General features: G+C 34.7%; 1 protein-coding gene across 3 annotated transcripts in view; it reads right to left on the bottom strand.

The window, feature by feature from the left end:
- Positions 1-25,657, bottom strand: part of LOC126881171 (probable phosphorylase b kinase regulatory subunit alpha) — a 241,563-nt gene that overhangs the window by 88,424 nt on the left and 127,482 nt on the right. For all 3 annotated transcript variants that reach the window (XM_050645257.1, XM_050645252.1, XM_050645261.1), the window contains 3 exons: positions 17,647-17,932; positions 14,805-15,007; positions 13-151 (listed from right to left, as the gene is read on the bottom strand). In XM_050645257.1, coding sequence (XP_050501214.1) covers positions 13-151; positions 14,805-15,007; positions 17,647-17,932 — 628 coding nt within the window. The remainder of the gene's footprint in view (positions 1-12; positions 152-14,804; positions 15,008-17,646; positions 17,933-25,657) is intronic.

The following is a 25,657-nucleotide window of genomic DNA, read 5'->3' as shown; positions in this document are numbered from 1 at the left end:
CTTGAAACTTACCACTACTAATCGCAAATTCTTTTCCGCTGATAATGTGATGGAGCAAATTTTTCATTTCGAATGGACTTAAATTGAGAAGATGTTCTGATGCTTCATCACCATCACATATAAGAGTTCTTGAAAGTTCAGTAGCCATGACCTGCAAGTGGGAAGAAAATATTTTTATAATTTTAATATAGCACCAAAAATACACAAACTTTTAGGATTTTACCGCATTTTTGTAATACAGTATATAATGGGCTGTGCAATCAATGTAACTAAGATCTAACAATAAAACCCTGAAAACGTTTGTTTTCTATACTTCCACAAAATTTATTACAACTATGTGACTACAGCTGTTTCGGCAGAGTGCCTTTCTCAAGTGATTTAGATTACTATGGGTTTGCCTTTTTAAAAGTCTTTAACTGAAGAGGTTGAGGAGTGGGGAGCTGTTTGTCTCGAGTTGGTCATTCAGAATTATATCTGTATTTTTCAATTTATTAATTTCCATAGATTCTAATAATAGCTGAAGGCCTTTATTTTGAATATGCAGAATTTGAAACTGTTCATTAAAAGAATGATTATGATCTAGAAGGTGAAGTGCGTATGTGGAAGTGTCTGTTTTTCTATTGTTGAAAGCCCTTTTGTGTTCTGCTATCCGTTTGTCAAATGTTCTGCCAGTTTGACCGATCTAAGTTTTCGGACAGTCACCACAAGTTAGTTTGTAAACACCACTCTGTAGTTTTATTTTTCGGCTTTTATTGTTCTTAATATATTTGCTTAAGTTGTTGTTAGTTCTGAAAGCTGGTGTTATTCCTTTCTTTTTTATGTATCTGCCTATTTTTGTTGTTATCTTGCCAGTATATGTGATAGAACAGAAGGTACTGGGTTCTTTCTGTGGTGGTGGATATACTAATTTTTGGTCTTTCTTATGGAGTTTTTGGTTTAAAATTTTGTTAATTGTTTGTTCGTTATAGCCATTGTTTACTGCTATTTGTTTAATGATGTTCAGTTCTATCTCGAAGTTATTTTTTGACCTGGGAATTTCTGTCAGTCTATGTATCATGCTAAGGTAGGCTGCTAATTTGTGTTGTGTAGGATGGGATGATGAATTGTCTACACAATCAGTACACACAAGAGTGGTGTTTACAAACTAACTTGTGGTGACTGTCCGAAAACTTACATCGGTCAAACTGGCAGAACCTTTGACAAACGGATAGCAGAACACAAAAGGGCTTTCAACAATAGAAAAACAGACACTTCTACATACGCACTTCACCTTCTAAGTAGATCATAATCAAACATGAAGAGAAGTATCCATATTACTCAAATGTGGTCTCGAGGTAACCAGTTACAAAAAAACTCGAACAGGTACCACAAGGTTATTTATTATTGTTAAAAATCATAAAAGGACGCGTTTCGGCTTTTACAAGCCATCATCAGCTTAAATACAGGACATAGAAAACAACGGACTGACCTACAATGTAAAAATATCCAACATTACACATGAGAATAAAGCAAGTGGTGACAACGCCCACCTCAGTTAAGGAACTTACCAGAAACAGGAAGGAGGTAGAATCACCCAGTTTACATTATATAGTATAGAGATGCACACACTTCATCATTAGTATGTAGCTATTTATAGCATTTTGTTCTTATTGTATTGTAAAATCTTGAAGAACTTCAGCATGTAGATGAACCATCATGTGAGCCGGTCAGGTCAGGTGTAAAGACCTTCCGGTGAAAAGTCAAATTACTGTCAATGATGACATAGAGTACTCAACAATGAAGTGTCATTAATGGTGGTAAACTTTGTAACTAGGAGACCGCTCGAACTAATAAAAGAAAAAGAAGAAGATAAACGTCAGAATTAATTTAAGTGGATTGAACCGAGTGGAAAGGAAACTGAGACTGTATTAAAGTGTGACAGAGATGGAAACAACGAGAGAATGTCTGAAATAATGTTGAATAGCAATACCTTTATGTAAGTAACTACTGAGGTGGACGAGACCAAGCAAGGTTGGATAGAAGTAGGCCGTAGGCCAGTTAACAAAAAGATTCAATCAGGACAAAACATATTACGGTAGCACCAAATAAATTACAATAAGATAATACTCCGAATTAGGTATCATAGTCAGGGATGAAAAAGTAAAATAAATAATATCTATTACAATATCTGTTTAGGTAAAATGGTTTAAAAACCGTAATAACACCCAGTACACTCACAAGTGTTTGAACTAAAAGAGTACATAGACTAAATGTTTAAGGTTATTTGGTGAGAGTATGGGTGTTACAACAGTTCTATTACAAGAAGTTACAAAAGTGATGAACTACAATAATTAGGTGAAAAAATGTAATATTGTACAAAAAATCATGAGTGAATTTGAACATGTTACTTGGCAGTGACACCATGAGAATTATGTGAAATAAAATTTTTTTATAAATTGATATTAATTGATTATTTTATTTTAACAAAATTGATATGGAAAAGAAGGCAAGTTGAAAAAGAGGGATTTAAATGATAAAAGATTCTTTAAGAACACTAGATCAGGTCACAACAAAAACAAAACCCAACTCTCAGACAACGCCACAAACAATCTTTAAAGTATATTGAAATAAAAGGAAGGGTTTACCTGGCTGGAAGGAAGAGGTGAAGATTGGGATCAATGAGAGGATATATCTAGATGTGTGTATTATGAATAGGTGATTAGTGTAAGAGATTTTATGAAAAAATGTTCTACAGGAGGAAGCATCCTGTGAGTCTGTTTAATGAAAAGAGAAAAGAGACAGATTATGTTAAAATCAAGAATGAGAGCATATTAACTGAGAATGTGGGTAAGATCAAATATCTTAGTGACTGAAAAAACTTTATTAGAACGTTAAATTAAGACAAATGTAAGGTTCAGTAGGTAGGAGTTGTTCATTAAGAACATTTAAAGATGTGTTATTGGTAGCTTCATGTATTTCAAAAGCTTCTAGTATATTTAATCTATTGCCTTTATTACAAGAATGAACCATATGAAAGTCAGAGGTAGAAAAATTATGATTGGTAGTTAGAATGTGATTAGCAAAGGCAGAATTAGTGTTGAAGATATCCGTGTCTTTATATTTTTCAATAAATTTCAAATGTTCTGCAAAACGGGTGTGTAGACGTCTCCCACTCTGTCCAATATAAACGGAATTACAAGAAGAACAGCAAAGTTTGTATACTCCTGATTTGTGGAAAAGTGGAACTGAATCTTTAGAGTTTACTATGGAACTAAGGTTATGATTAGTTTTGAAAGCAATAGGGATGTCATATTTTTTGAAAATTTTTTGAACTTGGTAGGAGTGAGGACCTAGAAAATGTAATGAACCATAAAATGAGGAAGTGGTATTAGTCGTTATAGTAGGGTATATTAAATTCAGCTTATTATGAAGTCTGAGCAAGAATTTATCAATTAACTGTAATGGAAAATTGTTGTTAACTGCTAATTGTCGAATTATGTTAATTTCTTTATTGAAAGCTGTGTCAGAAAGAGGTAGTTTTAAGGCACGTGTAAAAAAGCAGTTGAATGAGGCAAGTTTATGTGAGAATGGATGATTAGAAAGATAATTGATCAAAGTATCAGTGGTTGTTGGTTTTCTGTAAACTTCAAAAGTAAGGGTTTTGTTAGGTGGGTTCCTAGTAATAAGAAGGCCTAGGAAAGGAAGTGAGAGCTTATCTTCAAACTCAATGGTGAACTTTATTCTGTCATGTAAGGTATTAAGATAACTGAGAAATTTTAACGCTTCTTATTTAGTACCATCCCAAAGAACAAGACAATCATCAACATATCTAAAGTAAAAGACAACATTATTTTGAAATCAGAATTATGTAGAAAAACTGTTTCTAGATTATTCATAAAAATCTCTGCCAAAAGAGGGGACAAATTACTGCCCATGGATAAGCCTGTATTTTGAATGAAAAAGTTATCATTAAACTTAAAGAAATTTTGCTCTAAACACAACCCTAAAAGTGAACAAATATCCAAAGTATTGTGTGTTGGAACATTGTTTGAGAAGAGTAAAGTTCTGACTAATTCTATACATTCAAAAGGTGGAATACTAGGAAAAAAATTGGTAACGTCCAGCGAAAGCAAGATACCGTTATCTGGAACCATAGTGTTCTTTATTTTATTAGCAAGATCTACTGAATTCCGTATTGAATAAGGGTTAGTAAAATTAGTTAGCTTTTTTAAGTTGGAATTTAAAAAGGAAGCTAATTTACTACAAGGTGAGTTTGAAAAGTTAACAACAGGACGGATAGGAATGTTTGGTTTATGTATTTTAGGCAAACCTCTAAGGAGTGGGGTGGTAGGATTCATAGTAGTTAAGCGCAAAGGTGAGCTGTCTAAGGATTGAAGGCATGACTTATAAAGTTTTAGAGAATTCCTTAAATATGAGTGAAATTTAACAGTAGAATCTTGGTTAATTAATTGAAAAGAAGAATCTGATTCTAAAAAAGAGGAGAAGATTCTGGTAAGTTCCTTAACTGAGGTGGGCGTTGTCACCACTTGCTTTATTCTCAGTTTCAAATTTCACAGTTTCAAATTCTGCATATTCAAAATAATGGCCTTAAGCTATCTTTATTAGAATCTATGGAAATTATGAAATTGAAAAATACAGATATAATTCTGAATGGCCAACTCGAGACAAACAGCTCCCCACTCTTCAACCTCTTCAGTTAAAGACTTTAAAAAGGCAAACCCACAGTAATCTAAATCACTTGAGAAAGGCACTCTGCCGAAACAGCTGTAGTCACATAGTTGTAATACATTTTGTGGAAGTATAGAAAACAAACGTTTTCAGTGGTTTATTGTTAGATATACTGAATTCGCTCTATCGAGATTCACTTTCACACTGACGTTAGTAATTTCTTTTTTGGGAAATTCAGTTGTCAGAAGTGACTGGAAATTACTACACAACCAACGCACCTGCTCATAGCCAATATTATTAAGAGTAAACAGACATAAAAATAACATAAACCTTACGCTAATTAATAATTATTTATTTACACCATTATAATGTATTGATAACAAATGAGAAAATTATTTATTGTACAAAATAAAAATATTTTGTAGAAATAAACTTCACGAAACTTTATGAGATTTGTAGACACTCCCACTATTCCTAATAATTCTTCTTTTTTTAATGAAAGATTAAGTTGATTTTAGCAGTTAATAGTGTGAGGTAGGAATTTTTGTGTTGTATGTTTCCTATTCTAAATGTGTCAAATTGAATCTCGGTAGAGCGAATTAAGTATAAAATGAACTTCCATCAAGTAACGGTCGAATCCATCAATTAGTAACTAAGATCTGATGATCAATAATAGAAGACTTAAAACAAATCATATACTTCACAATTGACAGATGACAGATGATTGATAGCACAAGATAACATCTTCTTCTTGGCAAGACGCCGTCTTCTTTCGAAGGTTGGCGATCATATTTATTTGAACTTTAGACGAGCATTTTAACCACTCTCTAATAATGAAGCTGGTGGTTTGTTCCTCTCATCTCTTTATTTCATTATTTAGTTCTGTTTATTTTCAGAAAATTTTCGCAAGACTTCTTCATTGGTTACTCTGTACTCTGTGTATGTAAGATATTCTCGGAATTCTTCTGTGAAAACTTTCACTTTCCTCATTATCACGTATAAGAGGATACTAAATTTATGTAACATCCAAGCATGTTACATTTTTATGTTGACACTAAAATTTCTATTGCAAAAAAATATTTCATTTTCTACAATGTAGCTACAATTTGTTGTATTCTGTATTCTCCATTACAGTTTGCACACGTAGCTGGCGTTTCTTTTTCTACTTTGGAATTTTATAGTGCATTGTGCATAGTCTTGACAATTAAGGCACTTTGTAGGCCCTACGTTTCTTTTTAATTCTTCTATTATTATTTAAATAATAATAATAAGAATCTACCACACATACACCAAGTGGTGAATTTCTAAGTAGTAGACAGATTTGTATACTTGGACTCCCTGATAACCAACAATGGCGATTGCTCCTCAGAAATCAAGCGTAGAGTAGCATTGGTCTCAACGGCAACAGCTAAATTAATTTAAATAAGTATAGAAACATTGAACAATAACAAGGAATACTAAAGTTCAGGTTGATCAATGCCTTATTTTTCTTGTTGCTACATATGCAGCTGAAAACATGGACTCTCATCGATACAAGTAAGATTGAAGTCTTCGAAATATGTGTTTACAGAAGAATTCTAGACGGGTCATGGACACATATCACATAATAAACCAACCTGTCAATTCTGAAACAGCTTCTTATAAGAGACAGGCTATTAAAAAAGTAAACCGAACATTCCTAAATTACTTCGATCACATAGTCAGAAGAACGGGGACTATGGAACTATTGGTAGTAGAAGAAAAGGTAGAAGGTGGAAGACCAAGAGGAAGATCTGCATCACGATGGTCAGACCAAATGAAGACCCTGGTGGGAAAATCCCTAAATAAAGCCGTCCATCTGGTACAGAATCGCAGCCAATGGAAACAGCCAACACGCCCTGACAAGGGGTCAAGGAATAAGAAGGGCAGTTATGTTCATGCAACAGAGGTGGTCCATTTTTATTCATTTTTTTATCGTCTCTATTTTTTAATCTTTAAATTGTGATTTTTTGGCATATATATATATATATATATATATATATATATATATATATATATATATATATATATATATATATATACACACCGGCAAAATTAGCCGAACACGTTAAAAATGGGACATGTTTGATGTCTCGTATTTCATAAACCAGTGGTCCGATTTGAGTGATTGTTTTAGTATGTTATAGCCTCATTATTTAAGAATATCGGTGTAATAATATTGTTGCTAGAGAGGTAAATGTCATTTTATACCGGGTGGAACAAGCATACTGTGCTTTTTTCTTAAAGTTCGGAACACCCTGTGGAATATTCCAGCATATACAAAATATTAAAATTAAAACTCGATTGTAGAATTATGCTTTCTTAACATTTTCCTTTTTCAAAATTGGAAAGAAATACTTTGTAAAAGGTATACAATTTTTTTATTAAAAATCCCTTAAAAGGGCTACATCACAACAAAACGTTTTCGATTTTTATAAAAAATCATCATCAGTGTTCGATAAACTGGATGCTAGCTGAGCCACAAAAGAAAAATATCTGGGTAAAAACCCTTTACATATAATATAGATGCCTTAAAAGTGCATACTTCGATGAAAAGGCCTGTGATGGTCACATGGCAAACAGGATAATGCCCTAAGGTAAGGTATACAGGTTTCCCAACACGTGGGATCAAAATTGAGTTGATCACATTTCAATGACTTAATGGCAACTAATGTGATCAACTCAATGTGATCAACTCAATTTTGATCCCACGTGTTGGGAAACCTGTATACCTTACCTTAGGGCATTATCCTGTTTGCCATGTGACCATCACAGGCCTTTTCATCGAAGTATGCACTTTCAAGGCATCTATATTATATGTAAAGGGTTTTTACCCAGATATTTTTCTTTTGTGGCTCAGCTAGCATCCAGTTTATCGAACACTGATGATGATTTTTTATAAAAATCGAAAACGTTTTGTTGTGATGTAGCCCTTTTAAGGGATTTTTAATAAAAAAAAAATTTTATACCTTTTACAAAGGATTTCTTTCCAATTTTGTGATTGATGGTATACAGCCAACTACAGGAAAACCTTTTCTTTTCCTTGTGGATTTTCCTTTTTGATTCATTTGCTTATGTTGGAAAATAAAAAAGTTATGTGCTTTAACAACTAACCATATTTTTTATCAATAAATCCTCATAGTAGGGGAGAAAAGTATGCTAAATTTGCAATTACTCGAGCGTTCTTGTGACCTGGAGTGGATTGTGAAGAGTGGGTGCTACAACCAAAAAAGTTAAGTTAAGTTTTCCATAAAGTGTGGGACTCTCCATTTTTCAATTTAATTTTCCATTTCCACCAATCGTCTTTTCCGATTATAGCGCCATTTATCCATAATAGGAAAAAATGTTGCGAATAAAAGTTGCTCATTTTTACGTCAAGGATCCAAATCTGCAATAAAAATTGGGGCTCCTATTTAATATTTTAATGTAACCCCCCACCCCACCTCCGTGGGGGGTCGTGTTTGGTGCCATTCGGTAGCTTTTTGAAAAATATTGAATAGGTGTATTTTGCAGTTTTACGATCTGATGTTCATTTCGCAAAATATGGCAGGGTTCGTATTTATAATTTTTAATTTACCCCCCACCCCTCTCGGTGGGGTGTCACGAGCCCCCACGGAGGTGGGTGGGGGATTTAATTTAAAATCTTAAATAGTAGCCCCCAATTTTTATTGCAGATTTGGATTCTTTACGTAAAAATAAGCAAATTTTATTCGACATATTTTTTCGAATTATGTATAGATAGCGCTATAATCGGAGTAAAATGATTTCAAATAAAAAATTAAATTAAAAAATAAAAAGTCTCCCACTTTATGGAAAACTTAACTTAACCCTTTTCTGATTTTAGCACATACTCTTCACAATCCAATAGGTCCCCATAACGCTCGAGTAACTGCAAATTTAGTATACTTTCATCCCCTACTATGAGGATTTATTGATGAAAAACATGGATAGTTGTTAACGAACATAACTTTTTTATCATCTCACATAAGTAAATGAATCGAAAAGGAAAATGTTAAGCAAGCCTAAGTCTACAATCGAGTATTAATTCTAATATTTTACATATGCTAGAATATTCCACAGGGTGTTCCAAACTTTAAGAAAAAAACACAGTATGATTGGTACACCCGGTATAAAATGGTATTTACCTGTCTAGCATCAATATTATTACAACGATATTCTTAAATAATAAGGCTATAACATACTAAAAGAATCACTCAAATCGGACCACTGGTTTATGAAATACGAGACATCAAACATGTCCCATTTTTAACGTGTTCGGCTAATTTTGCCGGTGTGTGTAATACTAGTGACGTTGTCCATCTGCGCGTGATGACGTCATCGATGATTTTTTTTTAAATGAGAATAGGGATCGTGTGCTACCTCATTTGAAAAGTTATTCAATTCTCTATTCAATAATATAAACATAATGTAATTATTTATACAAGGATGCCAAACAATTTTTTTTATTAAATTAATTGACAAAAAAGAAGAATGTAATGTAATTTATTTAATTCAAGATACATTTTACTGCTGTCTGAAATCAGAAAAAAATGTTTATTTCACAAATAAACATTGCTTTTCGCTTAAATTAAATGTTCAAACTTCCAAGAGGCAGGCAACCGGCGAGAGCTGCTTGAACATTGAATTTAAGCAACAATCAATGTTTATTTCTGAAATAAACATTTTTTTATTTCTGAACAGTGTATCTTAAATTAAATAAATTACATTAAATTCTTCTTTTTTGGTCAATTAATTTTTTGTTGTTGAAACCCTCTATAAATAATTATGTTAATTATAAAGGATAATTAGGTAATTGAACTCAGGTTTTAGGGTTTTTACAATGAAAATCGCGAAAAACGACCGAATGGTGCATTTTCGTCTTTTCTATACAAAGTCCACCTTACACCGTTAGGTAGAAAGGTTAAGATTATATTCTATATAAAGTCTGAAAGCTAACTAAGTAAAATAGACGCCAAATAACATTGTTTTCAACTCGCATCTGGAAAATATTAAAAACATAAACACAACACTCCAACGACACATATTAGGGCATTAGGCCCACACAAGTATCGGTTCCCGGAAAGGCGCGGGCAAGGGGCTGGTTTGTTACAGTCTCCCCCTGGCATCGATCTCGTTAGAGGAGGGGCCAACAGAAGATGCAGTTTTCTTCCTGGGATGTCCTCGTCTTCGTCTTGGCACTACAGGCGTTGGAGCTTCAGAGTCATTGAGGTTCGCATGTATAAGCGCCGATACGTGGAACACACCAAGGGCAGTAGGGGTGTCCACTCCACAAAGCGCATAACTTACAGGCGATACCACTCGCTTGATCCTATAGGGTCCATATCTCTTCGGATAGAATTTAGCCGTCTAACCTTTCGACATGTTACTAGGAGCAGTTGTGTTGGCCCATACTAAATCTCCCTCTTTAAATGTACTAAATTCCTTCAAACGTCGATCAGCATGTTTCTTTTGCCTATCCTGGGCGTTGTCATGTTTAATCTTCGATTCATGCCATGTTTCAGTTATGCGTTTTAAGTATGGAGATATCTGAGGTATAAAATTCTCAGTTTCTACAACTTGGCGGATCTTTCGATTAACTTGGTCTAGAGTTCGCAGCTCACGTCCAAAAGTTAAGTAAGCAGCGGTTTGTCCTGTAGACTCGCTCCATACTGAGTTCATGGCAAATCTAACCATTGGCAACTTCTCAGGCCAAATGTTATGCTCCGTTCCTACAAGCATAGCAAGTCTCGGCTTCAAATCTCTATTCTTGCGCTCTAGAGAGTTTAATGAAATGGTAACAAATCAATTGGAAGTTCTGTCCGACAAAATACATGGAACGTTTTCGTAGTCTGACGTTCCAAATTTTTAACCTGTTCCACAATTAAAACCTCCCCTGTTCCAGTGTTCCCATACATCAAAGTTTGTCCGACTAGACACCGTTAAGCTATTAACAAATTTTCAGCTTTCTATTAATCAACTTTTTTTGGTACGCGGGATCCAGGTCTATATGTTTATTCCTTGATAATGAATTAAGTATTTTCGATGGGAAATAAGCCACAATTTTACCAAAAAAAAAAAATAAATTTATTAACGTTTTGACGCCCAAGTCGGGTGTCGTTGTCAAAATACAAAATAATACTAAATAAACAAAAATGTTGTTGCTTAGTAAAAAATTCTTCTAATAATTTATTTAATCTGACTCATTTATATCGACAATTCAGGCATGTATTATACATTTTAAAGTAGAAGACTTTAAAATGATATTGCCAATATTGATGAGTTGCGTTCCTGGGACGACTTTACTAAAAGATAGTTCATTCGATTACATGAAATCAACCCCAACTCAAGAATATCCGCCACAAAAAATCATAGCGTGTGATCTGTCTTTAAAAAGACAACCAAATGCAACGATGGCAGTAAAACTCTCGCGCTAGAGATTCCATAGTAAATCACGAGGGAAAACAAGGAAAAAACCTCGTGATACTATCGCGACATCGTAAGTATTTGGGCTTACATTAAGTTTACTCTCAAAACTAATACCAAATTCTGACTTTAATGTATATATGCTATTTTAAATTAAAAATAATATTAATAATACGTTAAATTATATAAATAATACTAAAATATAAAATATGTACTAACTCGATATGTTAATGACTAATCGTGGTATTTTCTTTCTATTGACTTCCTCTTTTAGTATGGGTAACCACATCCTACTACATTCTACCGAGGAATTTGCGACACAATTGTTTTCATTTAGCATAATTAGAGCCGCTTCTTTGATTTTTCTCTTTTTACTATCTGTTTCTTTTAGGACTATACTTGAATCTCTCCACTGAACTCTATGTTCCTTATCCGATGCATGTTGACATATTTGAGATCTATCAAATTCTCTATTTTTAACATAAGATTGATGTACTAATAATACCTATTTTCAACTAAATAATGAATTCTATAAACAAAATTTTGGTCTAGCAATGGGCTCTTCTTTATCTCCATTATTGGCTAATATATTTATGGAGGATTTCGAAACTAATATCATTTCTAAACAAAATTTAAAACCAACAGTATGGTGGAGATATGTAGATGATGTGTTTTCAATATGGCCTCATAGATCAGAATTGTTGGATACATTCCTAAATATATTCCTAAATATATAAACGATCAAGAAGATACAATAAAATTTACAATGGAAAAGGAATATAATAATACTCTGCCTTTCCTCTTTTATCTTTTAGTCTCAAAGATGGATACTGGATATGAAACTCAAGTGTATAGGAAACCAACACACCAACAGATATCTCAATTACAAATCGAATCACAACATCAACGGGAATCATTAAATCCTTATATGATAGAGCCAAAATTACTTGTTCTAACGAAAATTCATTTTTAGAAGAAAACCATTTGTTAACATTTGTTTTATTAAAAAATGATTATCCTTTATCGTTTATAAATAAGGAGTTGTCAAGATTGGATCGAATGGAACAGAACAACGTAGAACGGGATCCTATAACATCCACAAGAAATAATACGAGGAAAATATCAATACCATATATAAAAGGACTATCCGAGAAACTTAAAACAATAGGAAATAAATTCAATATTTCAACAACATTCAAAACAAGAAATACACTGAGATCTATTCTATCTAATACTAAACCTAACAATGAACAAGAAAGAACAAAGAATTGTGTTTATAAAATACCTTGTGAATGCGAACAATTTTATTTAGGTGAAACATCAAGACCATTAGACGTTAGAATAAGTAAACATCAATCTTATATTAAAAATAGAGAATTTGATAGATCTCAAATATGTCAACATGTATGGGATAATGAACATAGAGTTCAGTGGAGAGATTCAAGTATAGTCCTAAAACAAACAGATAGTAAAAAGAGAAAAATCAAAGAAGCGGCTCTAATTATGCTAAATGAAAACAATTGTGTCGCAAATTCCTCGGTAGAATGCAGTAGGATGTGGTTACCCATACTAAAAGAGGAAGTCAATAGAAAGAAAATACCACGATTAGTAAGTCATTAACATATCGAGTTAGTACATATTTTATATTTTAGTATTATTTATATAATATCTATGTATTATTAATACTATTTATAATTTAAAATAGCATATATACATTAAAGTCAGAATTTGGTATCAGTTTTGAGAGTAAACTAAATGTAAGCCCAAATACTTACGATGTCGGGATAGTATCACGAGGTTTGTTCCTGGTTTTCCCTCGTGATTTACTATGGAATCTCTAGCGCGAGAATTTTACTGCCACCGTTGCATTTGGTTGTCTTTTTAAAGACAGATCACATGCTATGATTTTTTGTGGCGGATATTCTTGAGTTGGGGTTGATTTCATGTAACCGAATTAACTATCTTTTAGTAAAGTCGTCCCAGGAACGCAACTCATCAATATTGGCAATACGATTTTAAAGTCTTCTACTTTAAAATGTATAATACATGCCAGAATTGCCGATATAAATGAGTCAGATTAAATAAATTATTAGAAGAATTATTTACTAAGCAACAACATTTTTGTTTATTTAGTATTATTTTGTATTTGGACAACGACACCCGACTTGGGCGTCGAAACGTTAATAAATTCATTTTTTTGGTAAAATTGTGGCTTATTTCCCATCGAAAATACTTAATTATAAAAATGCCACAAGGAAATAGCTTCAGAACAAATTGATAATGAAGTCTATAGATGGTAGTTCCATCAGTAAAAATTAGTTTATCTTTAAAAAGATACGTATTTCCCATGATTAACTATGTCTCATTTCTCCAAAAATATTGATTTTAGCACATTTTACCAAAAGCACGACATAAATTTAAATCTATCGATTTCTACTGAGTTTGGAGAAGATTATCCACCGAAAATACGATTTTGGTAGTGACAACCACGCTTGTTTAGTCTATTCACTCAAAGCGAATTTATGGGCTAGAATTTGAATCCAAAATGCGAAGAGATCAATATAAGTAATGCCTTATTGTGATGTTTTAAATCTATTGGGAATTTTAAAGTAATATTATTTATAGATATAATCATATTCATACATTAAGCTTTAATTATTACAAAATTTTGTATACGCTTCCTATAAAACTGTCGAAAGTAAATGTTATTTGCGAACATTAAAAAGAATAAAAACTTTTTTAAAACGCACGATGTCCTAATTATTAATAATACAGTTAATAACTAACACAGTTAATAGCTAACTATACCCAGACGCCAACACCATAACAGAAATTAAGTCCAGAAGACTCCATTGGGCAGGACACCTCAGAATAAATTTTGACCAAAGAACAGTAGGGGTATGGGAAGAAGTCTCAACTGGAAGAAGACCATGCGGACGCCCTCGACTCCGGTGGCGAGATAATAGGTTTGTTCCAACATGAACTTTTGGACGGTCCAGAAACCGTCACGAAACTACTTGTACCGTTTCTTGTGCGCATGTTCGTAATTGTATCGCCCAGTTATCATCCCATGACGGTAATTTGGAAACCGATGTTGGAACGGTTATCTGACTGATAACTGATTTATATATCATTATCACATATTTGTCAATTTTGTTGGTGACAGCTTGTGTGCTTTTAGTCGATCAAAGGCTCAAATAATTTAAAGAATTAAATCCTAGTGCGCAAGTCAGTCCAACCAGCACATTATGCTTGCCCGATTACTGAAATAATCATCACGAAACCGTCACCGAAAGATAACAATTCTTGTTGGAACAGTGGGAAGGACGATCCGATGACGATCATATTTTTGTTGGAACGGATTTTGTTTACTGCGCAGGAGCGTTACCGTTTCGTGACGGTTCTCAGTCGTGTTGGAACAAACCTAATATAGCAGGAGACCCAAAAGCTATGGGCGTGGAGAATTGGATAGAGATTGCTCAAGATAGAGCAGAGTGGAGGCTTGTTGTCGAGTCGGCTAAAACCCATGAAGGGTTGTAACGCCACGGAGTAAGTAAGTAAGTTAATAGCTTAGCAAAGTAAAAACAAAATAACAAATTAAACACATAATTCTATGAGACGTTTACAACTTGTAACAAAATATACTTTATTATTTTTAATGCAATCCTCACACTATAATTAGGTGGGTCACATACCTGGATGATCAGTCCAACTCGTAATCTTAACATCTCCAAAAACAACTGCGGTTCAGTCCTAATAAACATAGCTAAATAGGATAATAATTCTTGTGTCAACATAGCTGTACTGTCATCTTCTCCATAGGCTTCGTGTATCAATAATCTTAAATCGTTTTCTGGTAGTGGGGCTGTAATTGTGTGTTCGTTGTTTGGAGGCATACCTAGAACGGGATCGAATAATTTTTGTGTACACAATTTTACTAATTAGTAAGACAAATAATAGTAATATACTGAATTCGCTCTATCGAGATTCACTTTGACACTGACGTTAGTAATTTTTTTTTGAAAAGTTCAGTTGTCAGAATTGACTGGAAATTACTACAAAACCAACGCACCTGCTCATAGCCAATATTATTAACAGTAAACAGACATAAAAATAACATAAACCTTACGCCAATCAATAATTATTTATTTGCACCATTATAATGTATTGATAACAAATGAGAAAATTATTTATTGTACAAAATAAAAATATTTTGTGGAAATAAACTTCACAAAATTTTATGAGATTAGTAGACACTCCCACTATTTCTAATAATTATTCTTTTTTTAATGAAAGAATAATTTGATTTGAGTTGATTTTAGCAGTTAATAGTGTGAGGTAGGAATTTTTGTGTTGTATGTTTCCTATTCCGAATGTGTCAAAAAAAATCTCGAGAGAGCGAATGTAGTATACCTAGTATAATATATGCGCTTAGAAGTGAATCTGATAAAAAAAAGTTATAAAGAAGATCAGGATGCATTCAAGGCTACTCTTTAACAAAAAAGTGCCACTCGTTATGGACGGTGCCGGAATGTAAACAAACAAGTTTTGTAACCCGGCCGATACAGGCGCTAATAAATCAATTTTTAAAAAATATCTCCTTGTATATTCTAACAAATATCTCCTTGATACATCCATCTGCTCATGATATTGAGGAACTTATAAAACAGGTCATGTGAAAAAATTATTAAGAGAAATCACGAAATATAAGTTGGATATACAAGAAACTAAACAACTTGGGACTGAAACAGAAAATATAGGTAATAGTATTTATTCGGTAGGCAACAGACAAATTATGTGTGTTAAGAAAAAAAAAAGGAAAAGACATACCCATAACCATAAAAAATGTGTTCTCCTATAAACGATACAGAAGAAGATGAAAAATAATTGTTTTACGAAATTTTAGACCAAGAGTCTGAAAAAGAGCCGAACCAACACGGGAAAATAATAATAGGAGATTGTAACACGTAACTAAAGCAAATCTATACACAAACGAGAGAGTCTCCAGATGACAAATCAAAAAGTGAATCAAATTAACCACGTGTTAATAGAGAAAAAATATATGTATCTATACACGAGTAAGAAGTATGACAGGAGCAGAGTGTAATTCATATCTCTTAAAGAACGAAGAAATAAACAAAACTAGAGACCAGGTAGAAACGGGGTTGGCCACAAATACGCTAGAATTAGAAACTGATAAATATGGAAACAAACAGAAGGAAGAAAAATTACGGATTATTTAAGATGGATAAACAACAAAGTTGGTAAGAAGAGCCAGACAAAACATGCTAATAAAAGAGAATTAAAGTAACAAAACAGTTTCTAAAGATGTAATAGAAATGAAAAAACTATGTAGAAACAAGGAAATAATATATCACGAAATTAAGCCGCCAGAAATAAAGGAAACATTTTAAACTAAAGCAATAAGGTCATTTCTCCACTAAATTAATAGGACATAGATTAGAAGGATGCCAGAATCAGCTGTATATATCAAAAACAAAGGAGCGACACTAATAAGTGAGACATCAGATGTAGTGGAAAGATGGAAGACCTATTTCCACGGCTTTACTATCTGTATCTGTAGAGTAGGGAGGATGAGCCAAGTCCCACAGCACTTGGGCCACAATTGACCTATTGTGCATCCTCCCAGGGGGTTGTCTGTCGTACTTAACTCATTGTGCATCCTGCTATTTCCAGGAAGGTGGACAAATCACCAGGGAACATCTCCCCTATGTCGGCAGGTGTAGGCCAAGGATCGCCGAATGCATACTCTAATATTGACGATAACTCCGGACATTCACATAGGACATGCTAAACAGTTTCGTCGTCTCGTTCACACTTTCTGCATATAAGGTGTCTCTATTAGCCCCAGTAAGTGGAGGTGCATGGTTTTACTAAATAACACAGAAGAAGAAGAACAGGATATGACACATATTAGAGCACACAAGATAGAAGAAAATAAACTAGAAATAAGAAACATCATTAAAAATTTTAAAAATAATAAAAGTCCTGGACAGACGTCAATAACAGGGAGCTGAAATGATAAAAGGAGGAGAGCGGCTATGTAAATATATTTACTTACTAAGAAGCTTTGAAAAGATGAAAAAATTTATGATAGCAAGGATATATCATATACACAAAAGAGGTTAAACAACTAGACGTAAATCATAGAGCCATTGCACTTAGAGCAACATGTCATAAGATACTACTGCAAGCGCCAGTTAACTTGGCGAGACGCATTGCACAGTGGCTTATGGGATGATCATCAGTCTCAGTGTCGTTGTGCGTATTCGCTGTCGCCAAGTTAACTGGCGCTTGCAGTAGCTCAATGCTTACGAGGTAGACTAAATGAATATAACATCGAAAACATAGTGGGAGATTACCACATAGGCTTCAGAAATAACCGATCAATAATAGACAAGATCTTTGCACGAAAATACACACAAGCAAGTTGTGTCTTGTATCGAATACAAGAGTGTTATGTATGTTATTTTTGTCGATTTCATTTTTGTCATATTAAGTATATTATGTACTTACCAACAGTAATCTGCTTTTGACGTACTAACAAATCAGTAACAGACTTCGCCAAATCTTCTACTCGCTTTCCTAACATTCCAGCTGTGTGTCGCACTAAACCCCACATCTTTTGGTGGCAGGCCTTTTCGTATAATCCTTTTAACAGATCTTTTACTGTAACTACCCGGCCATATTCGAGCATACCAGTATTGTAGTCCAAACCTTTAGTATCAACTAAATACTGCAAGATGTCACCTTGTTCATCCAGGGAATCTGATTCTCTAAGCATAGCAAACAGTTCATCTACCTAAAATTTAAAAACCTTAGTTTGATCGTATAGTTTAACATAAAAACGAAACATGGAATATGTAGGACAATGTACATTTAAAAAAATATTGTTCGTGAGAAGAAAATAAAAATATCTAAACAATAAAATTCAAACAATCTAAACAAAACAATTCTGCTTTTTCGCGCAACCTTATGTTTCTTGAAACGTCAAGATAAATTGTATTTCATTTTATACATGCTTTCTTCTCGTTAACTTCTTGCATCTGTTTTGCCTTTTTCTGACAATTTTTCAATTTGGTATTGCCATTTTTTTCAACACTTTTTCAGACCAGGATCTGTTATGCTAACTCTTTCTATTTTTTTCTATTTTATGCGATTGTATTTGTTAGATAAATTTCTAAAATATATACAATGACTATTGGCCAAAAATTGTGACAAGTCACAACTACCTATTCTAGAATATGTATGAATTGCGTGGTATGTTCAAATCGTATTTTGCTATACAAAGGAAGGATGAAAGCGAAACAGCCAAATAATTTATTAACTGAAAACGACTGGTATCAAACATTTAAATTCAGAAAAAGTTAGCGAAGAGGTGCAAGTAAACACAACAAAAGTTTCGATGGTCTGGAGGGAATTCAATCATTATTATATATGAACTGCGAAGTAAAAATAAATCAACTACTAGAACTAGACAATCAGGTAAAATATTAAACATCAACATAAGGGCCCACATCCAGGTTCTGACCTCTGTTAAATGCATGACGTACAATTGGTGTAGTTAATGGTGCGCTAATGTATGGTACCCGTAACGAAAGGTTAAGATGGTTCTGGCAGGTTCAATGTCGAGACATTAATCATCCCATACGAATAATTGCTGATTTGCAAGTTCCTTGGATGAGTCAAAGATGAAGACCTGGGCAGACGATTAGGCAGACATGTCGGTAAATGGAATTGATATTGGTATATGTAAAAAATAATAAACTGTATCAATATAATGGGCCAGTTTTTACTAGATGAAAACTGAAACTTTCAAATAGTTGAAGAATGAAGACGAAGGTCTACATTTACAAAAAATGCGTCAGGAATGATGACAAGTTATGGAGAAGCTGGTCAAGTATAACCAAATCCACAAGCTGGTCAAATATTTAGTACCCTTCCAAGGCTGGCAGCTGGTTAAAAAAAACAAGCCTGTGTGTGAAGATAAGAAAATTTATTGACAACAAACAAAACTGAGTACAGTAAAATATGAGGATAGTCCGTCACTTAACTGTCCATTTGGATAACATCCGTAGAACAACGAATAAGCACTTTAAATGTTTATGATATTTATGACGAGTGTCTACCTTTTGGCGACCGCGTGATGATTTACGAGCAGATGTTTTCAGCCCTAGAGCGATGTTTCAGGTCATGACTGCGTTTGACTACGATTGAACATCGACCGACTGACTGTCTTTAGGATTAGGTCGAAGTTCTATGTATCATATTCCCGATATCCGACATACGAAAATCGTCTCTTTTCGTAGTACCTAGTTTAGCAGCTATCACATGGTTGCGATTATCGGATACGAAAATCCGTATAAACTGTCAACTGTCCATGGTCAAATGTCAATTTTTTGTTTATTGTTTGACATTTGTTTTTGTTATTTGTTTGGTTTGGTTAGTAATTGCAATATTGTTGTAAATTGTAATTGTTTTATGGATAACGTTAAACAAACAATGGAGGAGATGCAAGAAACTATGAAGGAGTTGAAATATTTATGAGCATCATTTAGCTTCATTCCCTGCAATAAATTATTAAAAGCCCCTTATGACTTTCTTTGCTTAAATATATCACGGACCCAATATCTTCTTGGCCGCATTGTACGTTTTGGTTTGGTTTGGTTAATTTGGTTTTGGTTTGTTTTTGCGAATTAAAAGAAGCAGGCATGATAATAGGGTTTTATTAACTATACGAACATAACTTCTTCGATTCAAATCTATGTTTCAGTCTTTGTTTGAATTTCGAACGAGACAGTCGATATTACCAGTCTGCTTATCTTTAGTTAAATATAAATACAAAAATAAAAATCCAGTTTTTGTGGTGAAACAAATTAAACGATTGTTAATGGGACCCAAAAAACGAAAATGGATTCCGCTTCGACGGCGATAAATCAGAATATTCTGCAATCTAACGAACCTATGCAATGCGACGCAATGGGTACTAGCCAGCAGCCAGTGGCGTACGTTCCAAAATACCAAATGTGCACTGATCAACAATTACAAGGTAATATGCAAATTTCTCAACCATTAAACACATCTTACTCTCAACCCTTAAAGTAACCCCAATATACTAACCCACCTTCCACCTCATTAAATCAAAGCGAATGGAAAACAGTCGAAAACTCCAACAAAAGACATCGACCTAGTCCAGACAAAAGAATTGTAAAGCAAACAAAAATAAACGATTACTGGCTGAACTCGCCGACTACCACTTTTAACAGATTCGAGGCACTAAATAGCGAGTCAAAAGATGATGAAATAAATGACAATGAAAGCACAAGTGAAAAAGAGAAAATAACCAAACCGCCTCCAATATTTATTAAGGGGGTTAAACACATACCCCCACTTATCGAATTACTAAACCAAATTGCTGAAAATAATTACGAATTAAAAGTTCTTAGCTCCGATCAAGTTAAACTTCAGCCAAAATTTGCTGACTACTATAGTACAATAACAAAAGCCCTATCGGAAAAAAAGACAGACTTTCATACTAATCAAATAAAAAACGAGCGCAGTTTCAGGGTTGTTCTTAAGAACATGCATTACTCGATGGACACAAATCTTATAAAAAAGGAAATAGAAGAGAAAGGCCACACTGTTAGAAACATTTGGAACATCAAACACCTAAAACTAAAGATCAGCTATCACTATTTTTCGTCGACCTGGAACCTTCTGATAATAATAGAAATATATATATATATATATATATATATATATAAAAACAAGGTTGAAATATTGGGGTAGCAGCAATCTCAAAGAAAACTCTTTATAATAATTCCAAGCTTTCGATAATGTTTATTATCATCTTCAGGGAAACTACAAATATAAATATACAGTATTTAACAATTAGTCTAACTAAAATCAATAAAAATTGTTATCTTTGTGCCATCAAAAATTTCTTTGAGATTGCTGCTACCCCAATATTTCAACCTTGTTTTCCTAACTGTTCAGCAAAGATTATATACCTGTTATATATATATATATATATATATATATATATAAAAAAGTACTGAGATAACAGCTGGGAAAACCCTGGTACTGAGGAAGCAATGAAAGACTGGTGCTTCAAAGTGAGTGCCTTTTATTTTGGTCAAGCTTTCGCCTATTGTTTTTAGGCTTCTTCAGGACTTGCTACAAATATATATATATATATATATATATATATATATATATATATATATATATATATATATATATATATATATATATATATATATGACATTGAGTTCCTATTAAACCATAAGATTAAAATTGAACCACTGAACCACCGTACCAAAAAAAGAGAGATACCACAATGTTCTAGATGTCAACGATACGGACATACCAAATCATACTACCACCTTAGACCACGATGTGTAAAGTGCACAGGGGATCATGCAACAGAGCAATGCACTAATAAAGAAAGAAGTGCCAACGTCAAGTGTGTACTCTGCGAGGGAGACCACCCAGCAAACTACAAAGGTTGCAGGGTATACAAGGAGCTACAAACGAAAAAATTCCCAACGATTAGACCCAAGCCTAGCATGCCAATCAATCATGCACAACATGTCCAAGCAGGAGTTACCTACGCCCAAATGATTAACAACTTACAATAAATTACGAATAGTAATACAAACCAAACAGAAGTAATTACTACCAATACTCCCGCCTCAAATGACATGGCTGAACTAAAGAATATTGTAGCGGAAAAGAAATCTTGGCCGATCCCCGTATAACAGTAAACACCTCGAGAATGACGTAATCGGATGTGCTAGGCCTCGCCGGAGAATTCTGGAAGGTACGTCACGTAGGCGGAACAAGCCGATAGCTCGAGATGGGAGTCGATTGTTCCAGAATAACAACTGGGTATAAATACGGGCATATTTTGTGAATAAGTTTAGTGTATAAGATAAATTCGTCTGTAACTTATATAAATAAAGTCGTATATAAATTACGAACCGCTAGTTTTATTGTAATTAGAAGTAATTACACTAATCACGCTACAGTTGGTGTCGGTGTTCGGTAAACTTAGTGCGATATAAATAAGTGAATTACAGAGAGACTTTAAAAGACTTTTGAACTTTATTCGTCGGGAATAACCGGAGTGCGTTAATTGTTCGGTATTCGGAAAGACTTTAAAAGACTTTTGGACTTTATTCGTCGGGAATAGTTAAAGTGCGTTGATTGTTCGGTATTCGGAAAGACTTTTAAAAGACATTTTGGAAAGTACGTGTGTGCCGACCAAAGATGTTGCTACGAGAACTTACAGTAAAACAGCTCCGTGAACAGCTAGAGGAACGGGATCTGGACAGCAGTGGGCTCAAGATAGTCCTACAAGCACGACTCGAGGAAGTCCTAACGAAGAACGGAGATGATCCAGAGACGTTCCACTTCCAGTCAGCAGAACAAGCAATCTTATCGAAATTAAAAACTGTTTCTGAAACGATTGATGATACTTCTAAGTTAAGCAACGAGAAATTTGAAAGTGTTTCTCAAAAGATCGATGAAACTTCTAGACAGAACAACGAGAAATTTGAAAGTGTTTCTCAAAAGATCGATGAAACTTCTAGAAAAAGCGACGAGAAACTTGAAGAAGTTAGTAAAAAAAAACAATGAGAAATTCGAAACCATTTCTCAAAAGATCGATGAAACTTGTAGAAAAAGCGATGAGAAATTTGAAAGTGTTTCTCAAGTAATAAAAGACGTTTGTAAACAGACCGACGAGAAATTTGAAGAAGTTTCCAGAACATTCGATAAGATACAGAAAAGTGTAGACGACAATAAAGAAATGCTAGAAGAGAAGATCAAACAACTAGAGAGCATGATAATTGATACAAAAGTACAACCATCAGTTAATGCAGTAGCTTTAGATCTTGTAGTGAAGGATGAAACACCGAGAGACGAAACATCGCATCATATGAGATTTAAATTACCACCATTCGATGGGAAGTCCTCTTGGTCCATATACCTTAGACAATTCGAAGCTATTGCGACCGCCAACCATTGGACCGAACAAGAAAAGGCTGTTTCCTTGACTGCTGCTTTGCGAGGTGATGCTGCAGATATATTAAGATCAATTCCTAAGGGTCAAGAAAAATGTTACCAGACCTTGTTCACTCGTCTAGAAAAACGCTATGGAGATGCCCATCTACAACAAGTATACAAAGCACAACTGAGAAATAGAAGTCAACGAGCAAGTGAGAATCTGCAAGAATTTGAAGCAGATGTGGCTCGTGTGGTGCGGTTGGCTTATCCGGAGGTGCCAGACAGCGTTTTAGAAGAAATTGCGGTAGATACCTTTGTCAATGGGCTGAAAGATAGTGAACTACAGAAAGCTTTACGACTAGCAAGACCGAAAGTTTTAGATGAAGCACTTGCTATTGCATTGGAACACGAAACGGCTAGTCAAACTTCACGAAGCCATAGAGTAAGAACCATTGAAGAAAGTGACGAACACAACGATGAACGTCTGGAGGAAATGATACGGAGAGTATTGAGTAATCAGATGCCAAAGAGACGCGAGCCTAGATGTTGGAATTGCGGAGACGTAGGCCACATTCGACGTAATTGTAAGAAGATCGTACAGCCGTCGGAAAACTAGAGCGGGTCGACACCAAGGGGCAACTGCCGACCTCGAGAACTAGAGCCCCCATAGTAACTGTCAACCTTACGTCCTCCGGTGGAATCCACAACTTATACATCGAAGGTCGTATCAATAATAGATGTAGATCATTTTTGGTGGATACAGGTGCAACGAGAACTATCGCACGTCCAGATGTAGTACGAGACCATAATAAATTATCACCTGCAACAGTAAAGCTTAGAACAGCAACTGGTGAGCTAATTAATACATATGGCGAGGCTAATATGTCAGTATCCATTGGCCAGACCACAGTTGAACATCAAGTATTAATTGCCGAGATCTCCGACGAGTTCATATTGGGGATGGACGTACTACGAAAAGTGGGGGCAATATTGGATGTTCAAAATGGAGTTCTCAGGATCAACGGTGAAGAGTTGCCCTTTCACGACGACAAAGAAGATGTCATCCGCTTACTAACTACATGCGACGTAACCATACCCGGTAATAGTGAGAAAATTCTGATGACCATGCTTGATGGACACTGCCGAGAGGGAAGTTTAAGGATGGTCGAAGATGTAGAAAATGTCGAGTTCCTAACGGCGAAAACTTTGGTAAAAGTTCGAGATGTCATCCCTGTAAGAGTTATGAATTTAAGGGAAACTGCTATTAAGTTAAGTAGAGGAGCTTTGATCGGACAGTGTGTTCCCGTGGCTTCAATTTGCTCTATGAATACCAATGAGAAATCATCAAAGTCAAAGTATCCAAAAGACCTTGTCGAGATGATCATTGAAAGATGCCAAGACCTTGACTATGAACGAACGGAAAAAGTAAGGTCTATGCTGATAGAGTATCAAGATGTTTTTGCTATTGATAAGAAGGATAAGGGCAAAACAAGCATAGTAACGCATAAAATAAATACCGGAGACGCTCAGCCAATCAGACAACGGCCTAGACGACTTCCATTTGCGAAAAGAGATGAGGCCGAAGAGATTATCAAGGATATGGACAAACAAGGAGTAATTGAACCATCGAACAGTCCATGGACATCACCAGTAGTTCTGGTAAAGAAGAAAGATGGTTCAACGCGTTTTTGTATCGACTACCGCCAGCTCAATGCGGTAACAAAAAAAGATAGTTATCCTTTGCCCAGAATAGACGATACATTGGATACTCTCTCCGGTTCTCGTTGGTTTTCCACACTCGATTTAAAAAGTGGATATTGGCAAGTAGACATGGAGCCAGCCGATCGGGAGAAAACCGCATTTTCGATAGGATCAGGGCTTTGGCAGTTCACGGCTATGCCGTTTGGTTTATGTAATGCCCCTGCCACATTTGAAAGATTAATGGAAGCCGTTTTAAGAGGTCTAACATGGAAAACATGCCTGGTTTACTTGGATGATGTAATTGTGGTTGGAAGGTCCTTTGATGAACATGCCAAGAATCTAATAGACGTCTTTCAACGATTGAGGGCAGCGAACTTGAAGTTAAGTCCGAAGAAATGTCACATGTTTCGACGAGAAGTTAAGTACTTAGGACATATTGTATCGAGTAATGGTGTAACAGCTGATCCTGAAAAGATTGATGCAATTAAAGATTGGCCAGTACCAAAAGATAAACATGAAATTAGAAGTTTCCTTGGCCTATGTACATATTACCGACGATTTGTCAAAGGATTTGCCAATATCTCCAAGCCCCTAACAAAGTTGACGGAGGAGGGCAAAGAATATACATGGAGTGAAGAGTGCCAAAAAGCTTTCGAACAACTACAAATGGCTCTGATCAGTGCACCGATATTAAGCTACCCGGGACAGGCAGGAAAATTTGTTTTGGATACCGATGCTAGCAACAGTGCTATAGGAGCTGTTCTCTCCCAAATCCAGGACGGACAGGAAAAAGTCATCGCTTATTTCAGCAAAGTCC

Source organism: Diabrotica virgifera, chromosome 1 (genome assembly GCF_917563875.1).
Source record: "Diabrotica virgifera virgifera chromosome 1, PGI_DIABVI_V3a".
NCBI classification, from domain to species: Eukaryota; Metazoa; Arthropoda; class Insecta; order Coleoptera; family Chrysomelidae; genus Diabrotica; species Diabrotica virgifera.
This window is presented reverse-complemented; position numbering and strand designations above follow the sequence as displayed.